The sequence below is a fragment of the Micropterus salmoides genome, unplaced genomic scaffold (assembly GCF_014851395.1).
Source record: "Micropterus salmoides isolate LMB-PRFRI ecotype aquatic unplaced genomic scaffold, ASM1485139v1 Ms_hic_scaffold_23, whole genome shotgun sequence".
NCBI classification, from domain to species: Eukaryota; Metazoa; Chordata; class Actinopteri; order Centrarchiformes; family Centrarchidae; genus Micropterus; species Micropterus salmoides.
Genome location: NW_024041484.1, coordinates 2,602,319 through 2,629,193, shown reverse-complemented (window position 1 = coordinate 2,629,193; position 26,875 = coordinate 2,602,319). Strand labels below are relative to the sequence as shown.

Genomic DNA, 26,875 nt, shown 5'->3' with positions numbered 1-26,875 from the left:
ATAGGCATTGTGGTTGGGTGCTAAATTGTGTTGGTAACACAAAGAAAAAAATAATAGAGGTAGAAGGAAGAAACAGAGTAGCTCATCTGGCGAGTGAAGTCTGTATTCAGGAACAAAGAAATTTCAGCGCTGAAAGAAAATACCTCCTTACAGTCCCGTGAAGAACTGGGAACGGCCCAGAGGGGTTTTTGCTGTTCGGCTTTATACCTCTGTTCACAAAATGGCTGTACTTCCTGGGATTACTGCGCCCCCTAAAAGCTTCGGCCAATACAAACCCTTTGTGTGGTTTCAAGTTAGAGTTCACAGGTAGGTGTGAATTAACTGAATAGGGGTCATCTGGGCTTTCCATTGTTCTCTGAACCCCTTTGTAAAGGACAAGCCGCATGACAAGGCTTACGGCCTTCTTCTTTGTCTTTAGCTTGTTCTTTGTCTACAGACTTATGGAAAGCCTCCTCAGTGATCTGAAGGCCCATCCTAGTTCGTCATGGATGTGAGGCCCAACAGCCATTACAATTATCATGTTCGAGCATTGGGTGGTTCATAAGTGTACTAGGTGTACAAGTGAACATCTTAGGTTAAAGATCGATAATCGACTTTGTGGTCGCATTATTGCATATTCTCATAGGCTCGTCCACCCCATAGCATTTTGGTTACCTGAGATTATACCATTACGCATAGAAGAGCCATTTTGTTTAGATTGTCAAATATGTTCCAACGCTCTTGCTATTAGGTTGCAAAGAAGAAAACTTGAGCCTTTCTCCCTTTAGTAACAACAGTGAGTGAGAAAAGGGAAGTGCAACGTACTTCCATCTGCAAAACACAGAGCTTAACAATGCAATAAGTAATATACAGTATTGAATGATTAAAAGAAAGATATTTGGTATAAACATGATATGATGATGATTGAAAATCAGGATATCTTATTGTATATGGTTATATTATACATCTTATGTGAAGGTATCGAGTTGGGATGTAGCCCTGTGTGCGCTCCCGAGCCTCTATCCGACTATAGCGACAACACCGCAGCACATGCAGTCCACACAAAACGACCAGCTCCCAGCACAACACAGACTCCAACATAAACTCCATGTAAGGATAAAAACCAACAACAAAGTTTTAAGTGCTGAAGCCTGTCATATCGATGTCAACATCACAAAGGCATGAGTCACGGAGAGACCTCCGCTTAGTTTTGGAACTGACACAGAGTAAACTAACATTACTGCAAAGCATGTTAAATATATTGTGATGTGCTTTAGTTGGCTCAAGTTAAATAACGTTAGCTCATTGGCTAATGCCGTGCTGCTAACATTATCCGCTGCAAAATACTACAGTCGGATGGCTTTCCACATAACTTTACCAGCTAACGTGATTCATATTACTTTCCTGTGTACCACTGGTATTATGTCAAAATGTTGATTTTAGACTGCAAGAAATTATGTCATGGTACAAAGCAAATGAGCAGTTTGTTTATACTAGCCTAGTGATGAAAGGCAGAGGCAACCAGCTACATTAGCACGGATCTGCCGCTGTTTGCTTCATACTGTTAAATTTAGATTTATTGGTGTTTTACCGATACTCAAGTTTACAACTTCTCCGCCGTCTCAGTCACTGTAACTTACGTGACCCAAATAATATACAATACTGCAACATAACGACGCAGGACAACAATGCAGAGGAAGATGCATTCACTACAGTAATGTTACTTACTGAGGTATAACTCTCATAAAGTTTGACAATAATCTAATAAAATATTCAGTCTAGCTCACTAACCGTTTCATTATCATCCAATACATGTAGCTATGCTCATATTGCTGAGTCTTCAGTGAAAGAGACACAAATAACATTGGTGACTGAAAAGCAGACAGGCGAGCTAACGCCAACGTATCGCGTCGACTGAATGCAGGCAATGTGAACAGGGATTAGTTCATCAGAAAACGTTAGATTGCATTCCCGTAACTGAGAAAAGCAGGAATTTTCTCTGACTGGAGATACTGGGGTCATAAAAATAAGTGTCAGAGGTTGATGTGGACCAATCGCCGGGATGAACACACTCCTGCACATGCTTAATTGTGAATATAATACAATCTCTGAAGACAAAGAAGTAATAATATATAGCAGGGGCCTGCAAATAAGTTTTGCATCTGAGCAATATTTTCAACCATTAGATGGTGGATGAGAATATAATACTGTATATAAAACTGACATCCACATGTTTTTCGGTTAGGTGCAGTGTTTGATCCATATCCATCAACCTACGGACAAGCAGGTAACAAACTCTTTTAATGTCGTTAATAATAGAATTTTCAAAGTAAAAGCTCAGTTCAAATGCTATCAAAAAATGTATTCATTTATATTTTTTTCCGCTATCAAATCTCAATAATCTGGCCGCGGGCCAGATATTATTGCAGTTTTGGCGAGGGTCCATAATCACAGAGAGAATGAATGTGTTTCCCTTGTCAATGTTTGTACAAGCTTTATTTAATGTGTAATGTAATGCACTGTGGTGCAGAAACAGTGACAGTGTTTCACACTTAGCTAATATTTTCCATGTTATCTGTCAGTGGCAATGTCACAATGTTTTACTGAATAATTAATTAAATATAATTTCTTGATAAATATACTTAACTTATATAAACCTCCTTTCTTGACTGGCTACTCTCTGCTGTCTCAGAAGACAAACCTTTTGTGCTGTGTCAGCCACCGTAGCTGTCTTACACTCTTTGAAAGGTTAGGGGGCAGTGGTAGACTGGAAAGATGGTTGCAATTCACAATCCTCTCCACTAGATGTCACTAAATCTTACACATTTATCTTTTAAAATGTACATTTAAAAGTCAGTAAAGTCGCAGTTTGATGTAAAATTGTTGAAGTATGTGAAAATACATAATTACAAGGACCACAAACCCAAAAGTCGCATGTGTGATGTCTTTTTCTCTCAATGACTGAAGCTAACGTCAGATAACTTACATGTGTAGATGAAAGGACTGAGAGTCAGGTGAGATATATTTCTGCGTGGAACATAGCTAAGTTATCTAGCTAGCAGCAACCAAGCAATGAACTTTAGCTAGCATTACCGCTTTAACATGTTGGTGTATATTGTGCGAGACGAGAGATATTCATTGAACGGTTTTCACACAAAATGTACAAAACTATCTTTTAAATTGACAAACATCATATATGTAATTCAGGGCACAGTTCAAACAGGATCAAAAAATAAGTTGTCTCTCGCCATTGATATATTTATTCCAACATAAGGTCCCATCAACCGGATGCGGAAGCGAGTGACTTAGGCTCTCTATAGCATTTTTCCACATGTTGATACAGTAATTTTCTTACATTGTCATAGTGTATATACTGGACCATATACTTGTGAAGGTTTCTAAAAAGTCAAATTGTTTCTATTTCTATTTATTAAATAATTTACAAATGTTATTATTTGTTAATATGGATGTTATTTGTTATCTGGTTTATCTGGGGGGTGATACTGGTACTGCACTTTGCGATAGTGTCTTCCATGAAAACTGACATTGAAGGAAATAAGTTGTTTTTAGCTGGTTGAAGTGGGTAACTTTTACTGTAGATATGGAAAGAGCCCTCTCAAATCCTCTCCTATATATAGTCTTGGTATAACATTGTAACATTGGTGTGATAGATGCTTTTAGGCAGTAGTGTAATCCTTTTAAGTTCAAAAGTTTCAAGCCTTCCTCTTCAGTTGTATTATATAAATATGCTCTTTTCATTTTATCAGGTTTGTTATTCCATATAAATGCAAATGTTCTTTGTTCATATTTTTATACAGTTCTTCAGAAGGGGTTGTTAGGGAAGTTAATATTTATATAAAATGTGATATTATAAAATAGTTTATTAAGGCTATTTTCCCGTAAAGAGACATAGATTCTCCAGTCTGGAGTGACAATATGTTTTCTATTTTCTGGAGTGTATTTCTTATAGGAAATAGATGCTGTAGTTTTTATTTTTTAGCCATGCTTCTTTTTTTGGTAACAGCCACACCATTGCAGTTCTAACTGGCTATGTGAATCTTGCTCATCATAATACAGAAATGATTGGAATACTGCTGGTGATAACCACACAGGCCAGTCTCCGTCTGCTGGGGGCCCGCACACCATTCACCCCAGGAGTGTTATAGGTGTAGACAGAACGGACCCAAACGCAGTGCTTGTCAGATTACAAAAAGAGGTTTATTGAGGGGAAAAAAGGGAAGAGGGGAGTTGGGAGGTGAGATGAGGTGAGCAGGACGCCAGCGGACGAGGGCACGGAGGACCGAGGAGCAGGCAGGGCTGGCAAGGTTCGAGCGAGGCGACTGAGAGGGGGCTGGAGGCCGAGGCGAGGGGAGAAGGCAGGTAGGCGAGCCCGGCTGACTGACTGGATGGCGGAGGTGAGTGGACCTGGCGGGGAGAAAGAAAAGACAGGGTTAGTCTCGGGAGACAACAGGTTAAGGGACAAGGAACAGGAGAGCTTAGAACGTAATAGTGGCACCAGGACTGGAGCGACGACGATCAAGCGAAGATGGAGTGGAGAACTTATTGTTTTATTATATATCTATACATTAATGTTAGTTCACCCAACCCACAAAACAGTGTTGCATTACTTTATTTTAATTTAAGCAAAACAAAAGAGCAAACAGCAAATAGATAAATAAACAACTGAACCATGAATCCATTGTCTAATTTCATGTAATAATTAACCTAAATCCAGGAATTTGCATTCTTCTACCTGCCTAACCTTTATCTAACCATATTTCTACCCTATTAAGTTCCTGCAAAATCAAAGCAAGTTCTGCTTGTCTTTTTCACTAACAAGGCCTGTCTGCTTTCCCTTCTGTTATAGATCAAAGCCAAAAATAAATTCTTTCACCCCCCCCCGAATTCACTCCATATACACCCATATGTGTTAACACGTTTCTATTATTCAACCATGGCACAGTCATTTTGTTATTTCACATTGAATCTGAGGAGCAGCAGTGTTTATATAAGAGACAGAGTATCCTGATTACCTTCACAGCACCCCCCCCCCCAAGCTATAGCCTGCTCCCACCTTCCACAACTTCCTCATTTCATATCTCCACTCCACTGTCTCTCTCTCTCTCACACACACAACTCACATTGTAAAAGGAGTGAAAGTAGACATATAGGCTATACCATATTGACTGGTTGGGTGAGTCTCTCCTCTTTCTTCTTATAACAAATCCCCCTACTGCTATAAAAAAAAAACCGTTAGCGCAAGGCTGGGCAAAATAATAATAACTGCTGAAAGACAACAGAAGTAGAGACTGCTACATCAGTGGGCTAGTTCTTTCATCATACTCACAGACTCACCCACAGATGTTCTTTATCGCACAGGTATACAGTTTATTTATGTGAGTAGTCCAAATAAGGTCCAATGTAATTTCAAAACTATTTTCATTTAATTTCTCTTTTCTCCTCTCTCTCCTCTTTATGCACATTTGTTGGCCCACGAGAATATAGTCGATATTTTAAATTCTTTGCAGCCAGCTTGTGATGTTTGGAACAAGAGTTTAATTTCAAAGTAGAGTTTGTTTGCAATCAGACTATCCTGATGTCCTTGACTGCGCATCAAGCAAAGAATTGGCAAGAGACCTTTTTGGCCTGTCCACAAAAAGGTCTCAGGTGGAGATTTTGCTATAGATTTTATAGATACATTTTTAGCGAAGATTTTCATTTTTTCAACACAGTGGCTCTAGCTGAAGGATATAGCTTTAACATTGTCCTTGGTTAAGTCCATCTCTTTGTGGAGGAAGTCTTTAAGTTTCTCCTGTATCTTCGTTAGGGGTCTCCGCTATTCCGGTGAAGATTAAGTTGTCCTTCATTTATCTTACTTGCAGATCTAACAGTGAGTTTTTTGTGTGCTCTGTTACTCAAACGTCCATTGACAGTTTGCCTCTCAACATTTTCAGCTTGTCTAATTAACTTTTTTTATCCAGGCAGCTCAGTTTGTTGTTGTCTTAAGCCTACTTGCTAATAAACCTGTTTTTATGATATGTATTTATGATTTTAGTCAGTGAAGCAAGTGTCACACTTGTTCAGTGAGATCACGGGCGATTTAGGACTGTAGAGAGTTGTCTGTCAGAGCATTAAAGTTCAATTGCAGCATTACTGGCGATGTTATGGGACATTTTAGTGTGATCAGTTTGTAGTTTTTGTAGAACTTTCCTGACAGATCATGACCAGAAGATGTGTTGTGAGGATGATATATTTTCCTTTCTGACCATAAACAAACTGCACCAGAATCTGCTTGGGAGTGGACAGAGAACCTCTTTTTCAGGGGGTCTCTGTCCAGTTGTTTGGTATGCACCAGAGCTGGATTCAAGCTTTCACGTAACTAAACAGGCAAACACGCACCAAACCAAACAGGTGAGTTTTGAAGGCATCAGAGGCAATTGGACATTATCCCCTTAATGCTGATTGTCGCGAATTCGCCTCACACCACTTCCATTCAGACTTCAGCTGAGCGTATGTGCCAGTTTGTACATATTCGATACGTACCTGGGAACCTCTTGCTATAGACAAGTTAATAATCACCACTTAATTTAGCATCAGCTTGAAAGCTAAAACACAAATAATAATTTTTTCATGTAATTGTAAAAAAATTGTAAAAAGGCGTCAAGGGGTTATTGTTATTACATCATTGTCGCTGTTGTTTTAACTGATGCTTAAAGATAACACTAGTGCTATTCAGAATGTAATGTACTGACAAGCAAGAGAGATCATTTATTATTATGAGATGCTTTCATTTGGAGCAAGGGCAGTGAAAATAATATGTGGCATTGAAAATCTGAACTGAAAAGGGACACATTGGCATTGAAATACTTGCACTGGAAAAGTTGTATTGGCAGTGAAACATAAAACACAGGACTTTGGTATTTTTGCATACTGATGTGTTTTTCAATGACAATCTGATGTTTTCTTCATGTCAGTTTAAATTCTCTGTCACTTTAAAATAGTTTTTGATGGCTTAAAGAGGCCATCCAAAACGGTAAAGCATTTGCAAAGCCGATTTTTACAAATAGTTTCAACCTTGCATTGTTCAACAATCAATCAATCAGCCAGTCAGTCAAACGTTCTTCATACAGCACCTTTCAGACAAGTTAATGCAGCTCACAATGCTTTATAGATGACTGACAAGCTGATAACAAGTTTAGTCAGTTTAGACAGTTTAGACCATAATAGAGGACTACATTTTAAAATAACTAGATAAAAGAAGACAAAACAAAGATAAATTTATGGCAATGAAATATAATAAAATAGATTAAAAACTTACGTCACAGAAATGCACCTTTAAGTCATAAAACGGATGATATTGCTCATAATTATAAAAAACTGGCTGTTTGAAATCACTCACTCACTTTTTTATATAGCAGGCACATAGTAGTTTAATCCACAGTGAGTAGTAAACTGAGACTTCTGAATCATTGCAAATTTTGCATTATTATTTACAGGTTTAGGTGGATGTAATTTTCACACTGTGGGATTTTTTGAGGTGTACTATGTGGTATATAAACTTCCCACTCAGCACTAAGAAACTTAAATGAAACAGCAGCCAGTAGATGTAGTGCACAATACAGTATATTAAATAGGGCACAACTTTGGAAACAGCCACTTTTTCCTCTACTTAGAATAGTTATAAGTAAATAATAAGTTATAACCTAGCAATTCAATTAACTCAACCAACAAGTCCTGCAAATTAAACAACAAAACACAATATGTGTTACTGTTTTCTTAACAGCTTCCAAAACAGATCCTTTCTGCTCTGACACCACTGTTTTCAGGTTTGGTCGGGTTAAGGCACAAAAGGTTAAGGTCAAGGGAAAAAATCATGGTTTGCGTTAAAACAACTTTTTGTTTAAGGAGCCAGTATATTCAGTCAGAAGTGGCTGGTAGGTGGTTGAATAGCTTAGGAAACACGCTCCCATCCGCACATTCCCGTCAGATTTGGGGAGGGGTTCTGTAGCTTTCCGAAACAGACAAATGGACATTCTTATCCATGTCATCCTGTGATGCAGCTGTGCAAAGGTGAGAAAAGAGCGATTTGAAAATCCTCTTCCAGTAGACTGTCTGAAAATGTGACAGTTATTTTAACAAGATCACAAACCACAATCTCTAAACTGTAGAATATACATTCTCAGCTAATCACACTATTAGAAAAATACTGTACATATAAAAGAACAAATTAATCAGGGTTATGTTTATGCTAAAGTAGGACAGTGTTCATATGAGAGCAATATGCATTTACAAGCTGATGCCTTTAGGCCACAGAGGCACGCAGACACAGATGTTGGCAAGATGAACCTCTGCATGTGTTAATGGACTGTACTTGTATAGTGCCTTTCTAGTCTTCCAACCCTTCAAAGCACTTTACAATACATGTCACCCATTCCCACACATTCCTACAGTGATGGCAGTGGCTACCATCTGCACATCAGAATGGAAGTGATAATTACACCCAGTCAGCAATTTGGGGTTTAGAATCTTGCTCAAGGACACTTTGACATGCAGAATGGAGGAGCCTTGGATCGAACCACCGAACTTCTGATTAGTGGATGCCCATGAGGGAAGGGTATATAGGCTATGCTCACTCAAATGTTCAAACTACTGTCAGCAGCCTCAGGATCTGCTCCGCCTCCTGCATTTGGAGCGGTGCATGCTGGGATAACAGGGCTCATATTAGTGCCAGACTGAGACTCAAGGCTGGTCAAGACACATCCCTCATTTTACAAGTCAAATATGAGGGGTACAAAAGAGATGAGAGACAGGGAACACAGAGGAGACAGGAGTTAGGGAAACAAGGAAGGCTGTCCGCAGCAATGTAGGGTAATGATGTCATCGTTCGTTATTCAAATGTGATGCAAATTTCGTACATCCAAATGATTCCCTATTTTGCTGGAGATGGGACACAAGGCAGGGACAATATGAGGGAGGGGAATAAGCTAAAAACATCAAAACGAGGAATCCAATCAAAACAGAGCCAATGACGCAGAGCGGACCTTATCTTAGAAACAGGGCCAAAACCTTTCTCGCTGATGAATTCACTTTTACTTCCCATCTTTCCCTTCTCATGCAATGTTGATTCCCCAAGCCCAAGGGCACTATAATTGGACTTGGCCATTCAGGCCTGAAAATCAATTCCATCAATATGTGAAATAACCCTCCCATCTTCTCTCTGTGGTTTAGATTATCCACAACCACTCAACTATTTTATACAACTGTGCTCTCTGAATGCAGGGAAGCAAAGCAAGATTTGTACAACAACATGCAGGGACATCAAGTAGGCAAGAACTGTGGGGGACTTCCACATGTGCTATTATCCTAATGTGATATTTATGTCATAACTATGCCTCACATTACTATGTCCTACTGGCCTTTAACAACAACAGTTAATCAATGGTCATGTTGAGCAGTAATTAGTTTTTACCCTGAAAGGCTGGTTGGTCCATCTGTCAGTCAAGTTATCTTCACAACTATAAAAGATTCCATGACAATTTACCATGGTTATTCCTGGTCGCCAGAATAACCACCAACATTCCAATATTTTCTCTAGAAATACCAAAAAACATCAAATTCAGATTTAGATTCAGACAACTTTATTGATCTCACGAAGTGCAGTTCATTTGCAGCTTACCCAGTCCTTTCACAGTTTTCACTCACATGACATGCGCGATGACCTGGAGGGCAAAACAACAGACCGACATAGAGGCTCACAGCACGACTCCCCTGTTGAGACGCCACAAAAGCAGTTAGAAAGCACAAAAACCATCCAGCATTTTTGGCAACACAAAAGCAACAAACTCAAAGTAACAGTGCATCACTTGCCTCCAGGGGAGCGTTTCCTTGGAATGTGACGTCACATGAAAACTATGAATACACAGAACTCAAATACTCACAAACAAGGTAGTTATATGCCAGAGGCAACAGATCAACATACATATAATAGGTCAATACAAGTGAAACAGCGAGCAGCAGTGAATAAAATAAAACATGTTGTTATAGTGGTATAAATAGCCAAGTTTAGACAGTAAGAGAGTCATTTAAATGGCCACAGTCGGTGTTTAGTAGCCTGATAGCGGAAGGAATGAAGGACAATTATAATGCCTATCTGGGGGCATTCCAGTGATTTCACTGGATAGGCTGATAATTCCTTTTTCTTTCGGAGCACCTGCTTCTCCCAGAGGCAGCACAAGTCTCTTTGTTGGGCTCCAATTATCTTGGAGCAAACTTTTCACAATACTAGGCTGTTATTGTCCTTCACAGATAATCCATTAAACCAGCAAATAAATGAGAAAGTTAGAAGACTTTCAGTGCTTCTGTATAAGAAGAATTCTTTGTTGTCCTGGTTGACAAACAACTCTGATTACATTGAATTTATATATTTAGCTGACACATTTATCCAAAGCGACTTACAATTGCTATACACGTCAGAGGTCACATGCCTCTGGAGCAACTATGTGTCTTGCTCAGGGACACAATGGTGGAAATCTGGGAATTGAACCCAGATCTCCCACACCAAAGGCAAGCATCTTATCTATGCGCCATCACCACCACAATTTGCTTGCAAAATACTTCTGTGTCGACAATTTGAATGGCCTCGCCATGTCTAACGCTAGCTCGGGGTTGGTTACTATTCTGCCTGAAATCAATTATTAATTCCTTAATTTTTGAAGCGTTAGCGTCAAGGATGTCTGCCTCCCTGTTTGACTTCTGTGTTGTCACAAAGTTTCAGAGTCACAGAGACACAGAGAGTCGCCGTAACCATAGAAACTCACTCTCACTCCTCCTCTGTCCCCACTGTCCATACCAAGTGATCTGACTCCGAGCCTTGGAGAAGAGACAATAGGGCAGTGTCGTCAAAGAATTTCAATAGCTGCCCTTTCAATAGCTGCCCTTTAGAAAAGTCCTGAACACAGCCCGGTGGTGAGCCCGTATTTGTGACCTTGGTGTCAGACATATGTCCATTCACTGAAACCTGCTAGATGGGCCTCGATTAGCTCAGTTGGTAGATTGTGCGCCGCAAGTTTGAGTCCTTACTGCAGCGGCCCGGGTTCCAGCCTGCGGCCCTTTGGTGGATGTCGCCCTATCTCTCTCCCCCATTACTCTCTATCCACTTTCCTATCAAAAAAGGAAACCTGCTAGATTCTATTCTAATTAGAAAGTCTAAAAGCAACATCAAAAGCTGATCAAGTAATTTAAAATAATAATAATCTCTTGTTCAAGAGAAATCAGTGAATAAAAGTCTCACATGAGATTTGGCTTTTCGAGATTGAGAATAGAGTTTTGCATCCACACTATTATCTACTACATACTATAACTGCAAGGGGTCTAATTTTCTATATATGACAGAGACAAACATATCTATTATATTATTACATAAAAACATTGCAGTCTGTACAGTCCTCTGGCTATCCCTTCCCTGTTCTCTCCACACACTCAAGGCGCCTTAAGAAAGGTTGTAAGAAACACTCTATTGTGAAAGGATGCATATATTTCTTTCGTGTAGTGGTAAAAGTCACATACTGTTCATACATCCTCAGAATAGACTGTATATAAAAAGGTCCTCAGTCTTTGATTGACAGTGAGCATCCAGGCAGATTGAGTCTATCCTTTGTGTTATGTTGGAAGTTAGCTGGGCAGCTACGGATGCATTGGCCTGTGGATGTATGTAAACAATCGTGAAGAAAAGCTGTTGAAATTTGCGAGGCAAGTAGTAATGGCTGAGGTTCACATTGTAGGCATTGTCATAAAATGTTGTGCTAGCAGAGTAGCAGGATGTTCTACCTGAAAAACTGGGTAAAATAAGCACTCCGACACAGGCAAAGAAATACAATAAGGAGCAGGCAGGAATGAAAAACTCTCAGGTCAGCCAGGCAGAAAAAAGGTTCCAGATACAGGTCTCGGGAAAACAGGTAAACAGAACACAGGGACAGAGGCCAGAGAGCTAAGACATGAAGGACATGGAAACATAACTTAACTGGCAAGGAACAATGTAAGAAGACCGGTGTTGGGACATCACTTTATGGGAGACAAAGAAAAGGCCTGCATGTAGGCCAGAAGCCTTCATATAACAGCCTGCATGTAACAAAGAAAACAGCTGCAAAGTCTCTCAGTCCGTTAATTCACACTTGAGTGTGACTTTTAAGTTACAGAGAGGAGGATAACTGCTGAAGCCACAACCTCACGATCCATTATGTTGACGCTGTTGTTTTTTGCTCCTGAGAATCAGCTGTGCCACTGAAACCGCCAACATCGCGGTGACTCAGCTAACATCAGAATCCAGGAAGGACCCCGTCGAATTAACTAAAACAGAGTGATGCATTGTATTCATCCAATAGCTGCCAATAGCTGAGCTTTGTCGTGACCAAAGTCCAGCAACACGACTGCTGAATGTAAGTTCGCTGTCAGTTCCTGTTTGATAAAACAGCTGTTACTGTGTTTTTACCACAGTGAGAAGGATTTGTATAATTTCACCTGTTAGTTCCTGCCACTGTGTGCAGACTCTGTAACTATACTTTATTGTCACCAAAGTCCAGGCCATGGACCTGATATAACTTGCTCTGTGTGCCTTTTCTCTTTCCTCATACTAACACATCCACACACATCTGGAATCCAGAGCATGTATGCTAGACTCCAGTTGTGCTCTACGCCATCTTGGCGAGGATACAGTTTATCCTGCATTTTGGTTCCTAACTCCTGCGTCTGACAACAAACTCCTGTTGTGTGCTACATGTATGGAACGACAACTGGTATCTGTCTGGACATTATGGCTAGAGAGCCATTGGAGCCTTTAAACTGGATCACACGTGTGCAGTGCTTGAAGTGGAACGGTAGCCTACTCATCGGTATGCAGTATTACATTTTATTCTTTGGCGTACCAAGACCAAGACACAAACTGCCGCTATTCTTCTCTGCCCTCTCCATATCAAGTTCTCTGGGCACTATGTGACGCTCACCCGTTCCCGTTCTTACCTGCCTGCTAATCTCTGTCGGTGGAGACAGACGAGGGAGAAGCTCGGGTGCCTTTCATTTTACCGTGTGCAGCTTGTAGCTCGTCACTGTCACTTTTCGTGAACCGACCGATCACGGCCAAGATTAAAAAGAATTGTTCTGCATGAATGGTTATGATTATTGACAAGTTAGCACTAACAGACTAACCACTGTGTGGAGCATTTTTCATATGGTAACTCTTTGCCTTTACTTCACGTGTACCGATCATGCTTACTGTTGTGCTTGGTCACCCCCCAAAGAAAAAACACAATATAGCACAATATAACACAAATAGCTAATCAGCCGATCGCATGGCAGCAACTCAATGCATTTAGGCACGTAGACGTGGTCAAGTTCAAAAACAAGCAGAATGTGGAAGAAAGGGGATCTAAGTGACTTTGAATGTGGCATTGTTGTTGGTGGCTACAATTCACACAGGCTCACCAAAATTGGATAAAAGATTGGAAAAAACGTTGCCAGGTTTGATAAGTCTCGATTTCAGCTGTGACATTCAGATGGTAGGGTCAGAATTTGGCATAAACAACATGAAAGCATGGATCCATCCTGCCTTGTATCAACGGTTCAGGCTGCTGCTGGTGGTGTAATGGTGTGGGGGATATTTTCTTGGCACGCTTTGGACCCCTTAGTACCAACTGAGCATTGTTTAAATGTGACAGCCTGAGTATTGTTGCTGACTATGTCTGTCCCTTTATGACCACAGTGTACCATCTTCTGATGGCTACTTCCAGCAGGATAATGCACCATGTCACAGAGCTCAAATCATCTCAAACTGGTTTCTTGAACACGACTATGAGTTCACTGAACTCCAACGGCCTTCACAGACACCAGATCTCAATCCATTAAAGCACCTTTGGGATGTGGTGGATCGGGAAATTCGCATCATGGATGTGCAGCCGATTGTTTCCTCTGTATTAAGAGGAAGTAGTTGTTCAAAGAGAGTCAGGCAGATTAACCTCAATAACACCTTAACAACAGAGTGAACAACTGTCAGGTTACACCGTCTGCATTAACATCAGCCAGTCTAATATCTGTGGAGGATCAACTAGAGCCAGTACTTGTGTGTAGGCAGTATTTTTGCACTCCTTTATCAAAGAGCAGAGTGTGATGAACCGTAGGCAGTCTGCATGTGGGTCAGCTCTGTGGTGTAGTTCTGGGTTAGCACAGTGCTTAGAGCTGTCTTAGCTTGGCTCCAGCTGTCTCATAGTGTGCAGACACGGCATTACACACATTCAGGAGACCAGATTCCACAACATTATATAATTCCAATGGAAAAAAACATTGCTTCTAAAATGTTACCAGTTAATATTTAATATATTCTAACTATTAGCAATGCTCTCCTAACGTTGACAAATAATTAAAATAGTCAAGTATGAATTATTTTTTACAGCTGGTGGAAATGGGTTTCTATGCAAAGCTTTCAGAACTTGGGGAACTCTAATTGAGTGCTTCTACAGATGTCTTCTCCATGGAACAGCCAAGGAGATTTGATGGTGTTGACATTCAAAATGAAGTGAATTAGAAATAATGGCCAGGTGAGGTATTGGTAAATATAGGAGTCACCTGTGTGTTTGGCCACTATTGGCAGTTTGGAAAAAGATCATTCTGGAGAGGCCGTCTTCGCATTGATGTAATAATATCTCAGGGACATTTTCCCAACAGGACTTGTGTGAACTGTTTCTTATCTTAAAAAAGTATTTTTCCAAAAACAGATTATGAAAGAGGGGTTTGTCTTTAATTCAGACTTCTATATAAGCACGTGCTGTATTATATTTATTATTTTGTTACTTGTACTTTTAAGTCAAAAACATCCTACAAATATATGTATATTTTAAAGCTATTCATCTAAAGCAACAAAAATGATGCTTGTGTCAATAATAGAATATGCTATGCTTCTTATGTTTCGTCATCCCTGAGGGTTACCTCTGACATTTCATCTTGAAAGCCCTAAATTGTGTAAAAGCTGGTTCAGCACAAAGAACTGATAGACAGCTGAACACAGCATAGAGGGTGAAACGTTCTACCAGATTTGTCTTTGACTTGTGTTTCTGTTTTTTCCTATTTCTCTGACAAACGTTTTTGACTGTACATCATCAGACAGCAAGCACAATCTTTGGACAGGAATTACGTTAGGTTATGTGGCACACAATCAGAGTAAATCTTTAAGAGTAAATTCTTTCTGTCAGATATGCAGCAGTGGTGAGATTTGCCTTTTATAAACTTCCCAGCATCTCTTCTCCTCCAAGGTTATTGAACCATGCTGTGTTCAATTAGTAATTTGTTTCCATAAAAGCAGCAGGCCATGCTGTCAAATCACATCAAGATGAAATAAAATAGTGCTGAAATTAAAATAGCTACTGTGTTAACAGTAAGAAGTCACTGCAGACTCTGTGAGGAACTTGCTGACAGTAACAGAAGTGCCAGTCATAATAAAGGGTTGGACAAAGGTCCCTTGGGCCACAGATATTTCACAAAGGACTTCTGTCACAACCTTGCAGGTCCTCAAGAACCACAAATTAAAACAAACCAAGCACTTAAGAATTGCAGATGCTCCAGGAGAATAACTGACGAAACTTTAAAGCTTAGGCAGGATTTCTCCGCAGAGGAGCAACCTGTCCCCACTGACTGTCACACTGTAGATTCATTCTATTAATCCAAATTAAATTCTGCTGAGGTACTGCCACTGGTGCCAAATTGTCTCTACAATGAGGAAGAGTGAAATACATGTCTCCTCAACAGCAGTCAGCTACAGGTAGCTGCGTTCAATATCAAATCTTGTGGCGCTCTCTTTTCTTTGGTAATCCTTGATCCACAGCGTCAAAGACTGACCAAAACTGTAGTGGTGTTGGGTTAAAGGAAATACATTTTTTGAGGTTTGGGAAGTATTGTGGTCAGGGTTTAAGAAGCTAATATTGACTGTTGCTAGGAAACAGGATGTGAAAAGCAGTCTCCTGTGTCAAAACTGCACACTGGGTTTGCTTCCATCCCCCTCAACGTAACAAAGCTATTTTACGTATTTGCTCCTGACAGACAAGAGTCATACTTCATGGTCACTTGTCAGTTAAATCTAAACACATGTCGTATATAGACACTGGAACAATGTGATATTGTTTGTAATGTTTGCAGCCTTATAACAAGCAGTCTATGCAGGATGTGTTTTAGCCATCTTTTTCCATTGTCTGTCTTTTGTGCATCTAATGGAACAGCTATTAGTGATGGACTGTTTCCCGTTCAGAGATGGCAAGCTTTAAAGTTGTTCCTGAAGGTGGTAATACAGGAATGGAGTCGCCAAAAACATTATGATTTGACATTCAGAGACTATGAATATCTATATCAGATTTCATGAAAATCTGGCCACTATTGGCGGCATGGCTGAAAATATGGCATTGTTGATTGTTCTATCAACCACTTTCGTCTAGACAATGGGTTGTCTCATACAACGGCATGAGACTGGGAGGCCAAAATCAGATAAAATCAAGGCAACTGTCCACTCACATTGAATATAAAAAATATGTGAATCATGCCTATGTGTTCAGATTTGACTGGGCTATGACTCAGAGGAGTGTGGTGACCTGTTATTGAGCAGCCAAATCAGCAGTCAAACTACAATAGCTATCTCCCTATTGTTTTAGAACACCTGCATACAACCATCCCTTCAACCTCACGCAGAGGAGTCCACCAAAGAGGGGGATTAAAATCCAATTTGGTACAGACATTCATGTAATTTGCTCGACATGCACGTGTATACAAGTGTTTGTCGAGTGGATTGTTTGGTCTGATCAGGCTGGTAGTTGTTGAGATTGGTTGCCCTTGACAACAATGTTGGACAGACTGACACTGTAAAGGCAATCTGCCTTTTTGCCCTACTAAGGCTCAATCCCATTTCACCCCTTGCCCGTAGAACTTGTTTTCGAGTGTACCCCTTGGCCCTTAAAACAGAGTTAGGGGCTAAGGGGTTGAAATATTCCCCTACGAAATGGAACAACCCTTCAGGAACCCGATACGTCATCAGTAGTCGACGATGGCTCTGAAGTTATTAGAAGCGACAAGTTTTTAAAGGATTTCTCCATGACAATGATTGAAAACAACAATATTCCGTCCTCCGCTGTGGTAATCTCTCTCGTATGGTAACATTAGATCACACGTCAAGCGATCTAACAAGTCACCCAGTAAAAATAAAAAATACAGCTTTATTACCAGGTTACTAATGTTGCTAGTGAAGCAAACTAACTAGCATTTTTTTTTATGATTGTTTTGAAGGAAATTGCGATATTACGTTGAAATGACATTAAACTAAGAATAACCATGGTTATCATAAATTATACGAAGAAAATACTTCTTCTGGGAACTTTCCCGTAGCCCTCTGGTTGGAGTGTGCCTCTGAAAAATCTCTGTTTCGAGGGCTATGTAGCCCTCCCCCTTCGCCCTCCCCCACTATTGCAACAAGAATCGGCACCCCTGGTAAGGGGTGAAATGGGATTGAGCCTTATCCTCACCCTACTGGGCAAAGAAATGTGGGAATACAGGGAAGTACCTTATCCCCTGGGAGATGAGGAAGATGGGGGATTTTGTCATTGTCAGCTTTGAAGGAGGGGTAGAGGAAGAAAGGGTGGAGTACAGCAATGCTACAGTCAATCCATTACTACTCTCCTTTACCAAAACCTTGGGAGAGATGGGGGAGGGGTGGGGTGGACACTGTATGATAACCACTGATGTCATTATCAACCAGTTGTGTAAAGTCAGAACTGTACTGCAGTGATTCAGTCTGTTAACGGTAGTGATCCTGGTGGTTTGTGGAGAAGAATATGCCTAATCACCAGATCACTCTAACTGTATGCACTTCAATAAAACTGAACAAAAAAGTGCATCTGGAAAGCTCCTTCATGGAGGACATAGTCTAATTGAGAGTCAAATTCACAGAAGAAAACATGTAAAAATGTATCACAAATGAAATTTCTCTAACCTCTCCTGCATCCTAATCTTCTCTGGTGTCTTCTTCTTTACTATGTTCCAAACATGCATAGTTTCCACAACATAACTAAATACACTTCTACACTTGTAATTAACCGCTTATAGCTCTGAAGTAGAATTCTGCACAGGCCTAAAACTGCGACCAATCCATAACCACACCAAGAGGTGGAATAAGCACTCAGATTTTGTACTTAAGTAAAAGTAGCCATACCACAGTGTAAGAATATTCACAAGTCTGCATTAAAAATTTTACTTCAATCAATCAATCAATCAAAATTTATTTATAGAGCACTTTAACAGCAATCACAATGTTGCACAAAGTGCTGTACAGAGATTAAAAAGAAAAAAAAAGCAAACATCAATTTACAGGTTATCACATACATATAATGTATACCGTTAAAACACTAACAAATGAGTTCCTCCAAGTGTCATCCTCAAAGGTCAAAAGCCAGATGGAACAGATGGGTTTTAAGACAAGTTTTAAAATCAGACAATGAGGAAGCCTGTCTAATGGCAAGAGGAAGGGCATTCCACAATTTCGAAGCTGCAACCGCAAAAGCACGGTCCCCTTTAAGTTTGCGACGGGTTTTAGGCACTCTCAGGAGAAGTTTGTCAACTGACCTGAGCGAACGGGTGGGTATATAAGGATGAAGCAGCTCAGATAAATAAGGGGGGGCAAGGCCATTAAAGGATTTAAAAGTCAGTAAAAGAAGTTTAAAATCGATCATAAATTGAATGGGTAGCTAATAGAGTGAGCATAGAACTGGGGAGATATGTTCATATTTACGTGTTCCCATTAGAAGACGAGCTGCAGCGTTTGGCACCATCTGGAGACGGGCGAGAGATGATCCATTCATCCCAACGAAAAGTGCATTGCAGTAATCTAGTTAGTAGTCACAAAAGCGAGTATAACGGTCTCAAAATTATGCTTAGAAAGAATTGGTTTCAGCTTAGCCAGCTGTCTTAATTGAAAGAAACTAGATTTAACCACTAATCCAACATGTTTATCCAGTTTCATATTGGCATCAATTTTGACTCCTAGGTCAGTGACGGTTGGCATGACATACTGAGCTAGGGGCTCTAGATCAAGGTGAGGAGGGGAGTGAGTCCCAGGGTTGCCGTTAAAAACCATCACCTCCGTTTTGTTTTCATTAAAACTTAAGAAGTTGAGAGCCATCCAAGCCTTTATGTCCTCTAGACATGCAAACAATGGTCTGAGAGGGTCATCCTTACTCAAAGCTAAATAGATCTGGCTGTCATCTGCATAACAATGGAAAGAGATGCCATGTTTCCTAAGTATTGAGCCAAGTGGGAGGAGATAAAGGGAAAAGAGAAGAGGGCCTAGAATTGAGCCTTGCGGGATGCCACAGGAGAGGTGCACCGTGGTAGACACAGAGTCACTACAGTTAACACTGAATGTCCTACCTTTCAAGTAGGATTGAAACCATTTTAGGGCTATGCCTGTAATGCCCACCGGCTGTCATCTGCATAACATAGATCTGGTCCACAGTGTCAAAGGCCGCTGTTAAATCCAGAAGCACAAGGACCACACAGTCACCAGCATCTGTTGCTAAAAATATATCGTTAAAAACGTTTACGAGAGAAGGTTTCAAGAAAATCAAATAAAACAGGCTTGTGGTCGGAGAACACTGGGTCACAAATCTCCACGTTCAGAACAGACAAGCCAAATGATAAAACAAGGTCCAGTATATGACCGCGTTCAAGTGTGGGGCCAGTTACAGATTGTACAAGGTTAAAAGAGTCAATAAGGCTTAAAAAATCCTTGGCCATTGGTTTGTCCGGACAGCACACATGGATATTAAAATCACTGACAATAAGGACACGGTCATATAGGCAGAATTTCCTTCAAGAGACCAGAAAGGTCATTTAAGAAATCCTTGTTATATTTGGGAGGCTGGTATATCACTGCGCACAGCACAGTTTGGGAGCGACCCAGCTCGAACAGGCTCAGTTCAAAGCTAGTGAGGCAAAGGCGATAACTGTCTACATTTATGGACATTCAACTGCAGTTCAACCGCGCCGATGACCGGCACCATCTATTCGGCACCCCGAATCGAACGGCCGGGTGGGACCACATGATGCTCTGACCCGGAGCAGCGTGCCAGATATCTTTTTTTTCCGCTACGTTTCCCCCTGCGGCGGTAACGTTTACACCGGGGATGCGGAAGTGTGTGTCGGCAGAGGTATGTTGGGATCCCCGATAGAAGTGGCGGTAAAGTTTTGTGGCCATCATGGTCAAACTTTATGAAGTCCTTGGCTGAAAGTTGAAGATCCAGTAAAGTTTGACGATTGTATACAAGCAGGGTGTTGGCACTTGGAGTAGTCAAGGTTAGGAACAGCATGAGTATACACACACAGCGATGACAGACGGCAAGCCGAAGACACTGGCGACATCTTGCTCATTCCCTTAAATGAAAGTATTAGCAAAAATGACCCATTATGCAGAATTACGCATTTCAGAATAATAGATATTATATTATTGGATTATAATTATTGATGCACAAATGTGTACATCACTTTAATGTTGTTTAAAGCTGGTGACGATGGAGATAATTTCACTTGCTTTACATTTTCATCTGCTGCATAGCTTGTGAATGTCATTGAAAGTATGAATATGAATAGGCTTGTATTTTGAAAAACTAGATCCATGCCTAGTTTTCTGTTAACATACAGTGACACTGTGTGTGCGTATGTGTGTGTGTGTGTGTGCGTGGGTACGTACCTGCTGGGACATACATGTATACATACATGTGTTTCTCCTATGCTGTACAGTTTAAAGGTAAATGATTTGAGAGCTGAGATTTCCTACTGTAATTGAATGCACTTTAGAGTAACTTCAAAGTATGAATTGGATTTAAAAGTTGAATAGACTTCATATTGCATGACGATGTGGAACATTTTCTGAATGTAGTTTACAGCTTAAAGTACAAATAAAGATATGGATTGAAAATAGTTTGAGGGTCCTGCATGTTTGTGTGCACTAATTAGCTCATCTCAATCACCTGTGTGCCCCCCTAAGATCAAAGATTGCCACAGTGATTGTTAATGCTGTGTGTGACTCAAGGGGGTGAAGTCATTAAACCACGGTTATGCTGGACGATCATGGGCAGTAGACGCTGGTGCCAACAGGAAGTAGCCCTGTAGTCGTATTTTAATGGTCCAAAACTGGCTTCACTGCTCTCCATTCAAATCAGCGGGGTGGCTTCGTCAGTAATATACTGTCTATGGTGTGACTCCTAGCTGAAAGAGTTCATTTCATAGAAATTTTATCTACAAAATACCTAAGATAAACGAGAACTGTGAAGAGGCTGTGTGAGATTTGTGTGTTGTGTCAAAAATGTGTCCTTTAGAAATGTCCACGTTTCTGCCTTCCTCTTGAAAATTCTGGCCTCAGTTAATATGAAAGTCTATACAGCAGTTGGCTATCACTGCTGTCACTTTGAAGCTGACTGAGCCAACTGTGAGTCTGTTTGATTCCATAGTTACATGTCTGCGACCAGCACCCATTTTCCTACGTTTGATGTAAAATGATGTATGAAGATTGAAAATTGTGGGAATGAGAGCAAGTTTAAGAGAATCTTTATGAGATTTTTCTTCTCCTCTGCACTCCAGCGATCCACCCACTCTAAGCTCTGAACATTCCACCCAATGCACACTCATTATAAACTCAGAAAGGGACTGAAAATTGCATGAAACTCAAACTGTGATTGTGTAAAAATATAAAAGAAATGAAAAAAGTTGAATTAATGTGAAAAATCCCCAAGGATTGTGAAGGGTTTAAAGTCTGAATGGAGTTTCTACGTGAATGTATGAATTAGTGGGAATAGGTTGAAGATGAGTGGGTTTGAAGGTTTTTTTCTAATTGACTCCCATTGTAACTGTACTTTAAACAAAGTTGAATAGTTTAAAGGGTTTGAACGGTATTTTAATGTTGAATGATAACCGGAATGTATGGAATGTATAAGATGTGAAACATTTTGATGTTTGAATGGAGTTTCTAGCTGAAAACTAGTAAAAATATTTTCTGTAGAAGAACATAGTGATTGTTTCCAGCATTCACATTAATAATAAAGATTTAAATTCCTTCATGTGTTTATGTCCTGTATGGTTGGGGTTATATGTCCTGTCCTAGTGGTATCTGCCCATGCAGATAGTTTTGGTTTTATTTGTCTACCTTTTGAGATATCATGCATTGTACCAGACATTGTCCTAAATTAAATCTCAGTAGAACTAGATTGGAGGCATAACTCTTAGATATAAAACCACAACTATCTAGATGGCTAGATACCACTACAGCAGTGATTCCAACCATCAAGCTGGTGTCTGTAAATACAGGGTGGTCAGACTGTGTCATGGTCTGACCCCCCGCCTTCAACCTGCTAAAGCCCCCAGGTCCCATCTGGCCCTTTGCATCCTCCCTGCTGGGAGAACACAGCATCAGGATGGGTACGCTGCCTCCCTGCCTGTTCTCCATTCTAATCCCATGGGTCTGGGCACAGGGATGACGAAGCGATGAAGTGGGACACAAAAATGAGGCCACGCGGGGCTTGAACTGGTGCAGGACCTCCCATCTGGCAGAGGGATGTCCAAACTATCTGCCATGGGCACAAATGAAACAGGCCAAGGCAGCTGGCTCAGGTTTTTACTGGGGATGTTCCCCAATCTGAATACAGTATTCCCTAAAGCACAAATGATGGTTTTCTGAAATTGTTAAGTCTACTTGAGAAATTTAAACTTGCTTGAGTGATCTATCACAGGAAATGTTTTATATATTTGGATTTGAAAAGTCCGTGCTTCCTCATTCATGGACTGATGAGAGGCCTTCGTTGCAGGGCAACATAGTGGTTGCTGCCTTTGTCATCTGTAGGGAGAGTTACATCAGTGAGTTTGTTGACATGACATGACCGGATTGGGATTATTGTCAAAAACAGTCTCACAGACCTCACTGAAGGTAAAAGTTTCTGAGTGAATGTAGAATGTATAAGTCACTGCTGGAGGAGCCACCATAAACATTTTAGCATTTTGACAGATGCAGCATGCACCTACTGGTCACCATTGTGGTTGTGTTTGATTTGGGTCACTTTATAATAACTGCTTGCCCTGGCGCTGTTGCAACCCCTGACACTCAGCCAGTGAACATACACACTGAACATCTATCTTGACACTGGACACGGAGCTCTGCCCTCCAGTAACACAGACATCAGCAGCTTCATCTATGCTGCAGCTGGTGATTTTGCTCTTTTCTTTTGAAGCCCTGTCACACAGTTTATTGTGACTTTGTAATGGATGGGACTGGTGAGATACAATACTTGAAGTATTATCACAGAAAATACTCCAAAAAGTTCACACAAGTGCACACAAAAAAAGTACTAGAATATTTTAGGTAAGTAGGTAAGTTTATTATTATAAGTTATAGAGTGAAATTGTGTTTTGTAACTTCCTTCTGCTTCATAGCAGAGAATATACATTGATAAAGAATCAATTATAAAAATGGTAAACAGAAATAAACTATCATCACTGGAGCAGTGATGAGGATTAATTAGTTTAAGAGTCTGATAGCTTGGGGGAAAAGTCTGGTGGTGTGCAGCAGAAACTTCTATATCTCTTCCCAGAAGGCAGCAGGGTGAACAGGCTGTGGCTGGGTGGGTGCTGTCCTTTAGTATCCTTTGGGCTCTGCAGCACCTCACCTCACCGATATCACTGATGCTCAGGAGATGGGTACCAATGATCTTCTGAGCAGTTTTAATCACCCGCTGCAGAGCCCTCCGGTCCTGAGCCGTGCACATCCCATGCCAGTTAGTGATGTTTCCAGTCAGGATGCTTTCTATTGCTCCTCTGTAAAAGCTGACAAGAACTTGGCACGGGAATTTGGCCTTCTTCAGCAGTGGCTGGTGAAAAATAGTTTAGGTGGGGCTGTGCCATATCTAGTCAATTTCAGTAACCGTCCCAATACAATTTAACACAAACTGCAGGATACCAGTGCTTTGTGAAATAGTCAGAAATAATTTAGTGCCAATATTATATTGTGTTAATATAAAAAAACATAAACAGTGAACATAAACAGAGACAGTGGCATGGAAAGAAAATACTCAAGTAAAGTTCATATAGGCTAATTTATAACTAATTAATAATTTGTACTTCAGTACAGTAGGCCTACTCAATTTACTGTCCACCACTGGAAATAACCACATCCTAACACTTCAGAGCTGCCTATAAACTATACAGCTTACCTCTGTGGCCAGCAGTTGTTTTTCTCCTTGTGGATGTACCATAGCACAAGCACCAAGTTAATCTGTATTTTTTTACTTCCTCCAGAATGTAATCTTTAAGAACTGACAGCATGTTTCAAAAGTTAGTTTTGCACGGTCTTTGAGGTACCTTTGAAAACGGTAGCTGTCTTAAGGTGCTCTTCCAACATGCTGTCCAGCGAGGCAACAAGATCTACTGAAAACGCCAGGGTTGTCAGAGGATGCGGTGTCATTGTGGCCGCGCAAGGCCGATGTTTCTCTGGCTAGCTTCACCGTGTTATCCATGTGTGCCCTTGTACACTCGTGTTTCTTAATCTTCTCAGATAAATGTATCATGTCGTTTACTCCTGTAACAGTCCATGTTGAATCTGTCCCCACCGTTTTAAAAAGCAAGCATGGGAAGCAAAATAAAGTATTAAAATCATTGCATCCAGCTAACGTTAGCCAAGGCTGGAAGCCTGTGTCGGTCTTGAGTTCCACATTCATCATTGTCAACAACATCACGTGTCTCTCTACCACCGACTGACTGTGATTGGGGCAGATCCTGGAGCGCCCTTCAGGTATCAGATTTGAGGACGCTGATTGGCTTATTTTCTGTTGCTATGAACATATCTGATGATGATATGATGATGATGTGAAATGACAGACAAAAAACACATTTAGGCTACTATTGTCATGTACATTAACAACTACACAACTGTTTTACATAACTGTAATCAACCAGAAAAAAAGACCAAACTCAGACAATAAATAAAAAGAACTGCGTGCGCTGCAGCTGGTGCAGCAAGCATTATTGTTGCTTGATGCTTGATTGCTATTGTTGCATAATTTAAACAATGTGCCACTTTTGTGGAATTATGGGCAGAATATAACACCAAGACAGAACAACATGGACATGTATAAATAATCAAAAATCCACAGCACCTGCAGTCACAAACACATATTACAGAAAAAGAAAGCTGCACAACTTTTGCACAACATTTAGTAGACACTGGCACACAATGCTAAATTCTCTGCAGAGAGAGTTAGCATCAGAGTTTGCTGTTGAACTCACCTGGCTGAACACCATTCTGTGACTTAACGATTGACAAAAATAAATAACTGATAATAAGATACTGCAGCAGGTACAACATGCATTATGGGCAACAGAAATTAAATAACCTTCCTCTTCTTTTAGCATTAACAGCAGAATAAAACATCACCATGCTTGGTCAATCTCAACATTTAAACATTTCACAACTTTCCAGCTGCATGAGTGCTCTGCTCACAATGCGACGGGGATTATTGTCAAAAAGCAGAAAGACCTCACAAATCTCACTGAAGGTAGAAGTGAACGCAGAAGCCACAGTTGAAGGGTCCACCATGAGGATTTGAGCTTTTAGCATGTTAGGCAGATCCAGGATGCACTTGTTGGTCACGCAACATCGTGGGTGTGTTTGATTTGGGTCACTTGGTGTGCTCAGTGATTTATTTTTTAAATGTTTGAGATGCAGAAACTGTTGTACATGCTTTTATTTCCTTGCACCTTGATAATTTCAACTGCCTCTTCTTTAGTCCTTAATCAAAAATCACTGAAACATCTTCAGACTGTACTGAACTCAGCTGCTCAGCTTTTAACCAGAACCAGGAGTTATGGTCACATCGCACCTGTATTAACCTCTTTACATTGTGTCCCGGCCTGTTTTAAGATTGATTTTAAGATCTTATTGATTAGTTTTAAGGCTCTCCGTGACCTGGCTCCATTTTGGATCCTTTAACTCTTTATGAACCATCGCGTAGCCTTCGGGCAGGGGTCTCCTGTTTCTTCCTGAATCCAGGCTGAAATCAAAAGGGGACAGAGCTTTTGCCTCTTGGGCCCCGAGGCTCTGGAACTGAGGAAATTAGGCGGTCAGAGTCAGTGTCTTCTTTTAAGTTTCTTCTAAAAACACACTTTTATAGGAAAGCATATCCTGATTTTATCTGAGCCACCTGATCTGTTTTAATCTCTTCTATATCCTGTTTGTCTTAATGTTTAAATTTCTTGTTATCATTTTTATTGTACTTTTGGCATACAATAATATAATTTCATTATATCATATCATATATATCATTAACAATATATAATATATACATTAAATATAATACATTTATGTTAATATTATATATCGTATCATATCATGTGGTGTTTTATTTCCTTTTTATCTCCTTATTTATTTCCTTTGTAAAGTTTTAGTTTGGTTTATAATGGTAGATAAAACCTCTTGTTACCTTTGCTTTGGTACAGTAATGCTAATCTTAACACATAATGATGAAGTTCTGTACTGCTCACAAGCTGTAAGCCTGGTCCAGATGTGACCGCACCTCTCACACCCCCTGACACCAGGCCAGAGAACATAACATTTACAGTAGGACATGTATGTTTTCCAGAGTGTCACCTCTCATTGAGCTTTGGCCTCCAGCGGCTGCAGACACCAGAAGCCTCTCCTCTACTGCAGCTGCTGATTTAATACCTTTCTTTTGTTCAATTCTCACTCAGTTCATCATGACATTTACTGTAGGTACCTCTTGTCTTCTTTGCTTTATATCTTTTCTTTAGTTGTCTTATTAATACTCTTTCTTTTTGAAAT

General features: G+C 40.3%; 1 protein-coding gene across 3 annotated transcripts in view; it reads left to right on the top strand.

Annotated features, from left to right (window-relative positions):
• Positions 1-26,875, top strand: part of tmem178b (transmembrane protein 178B) — a 146,563-nt gene that overhangs the window by 32,054 nt on the left and 87,634 nt on the right. For 2 of the 3 annotated variants that reach the window (XM_038739141.1, XM_038739140.1), the window contains one exon: positions 2,225-2,266. The exons of the other annotated variant lie outside the window; for it this stretch is intronic. In XM_038739141.1, coding sequence (XP_038595069.1) covers positions 2,225-2,266 — 42 coding nt within the window. The remainder of the gene's footprint in view (positions 1-2,224; positions 2,267-26,875) is intronic. 3 annotated transcript variants of the gene reach the window in all.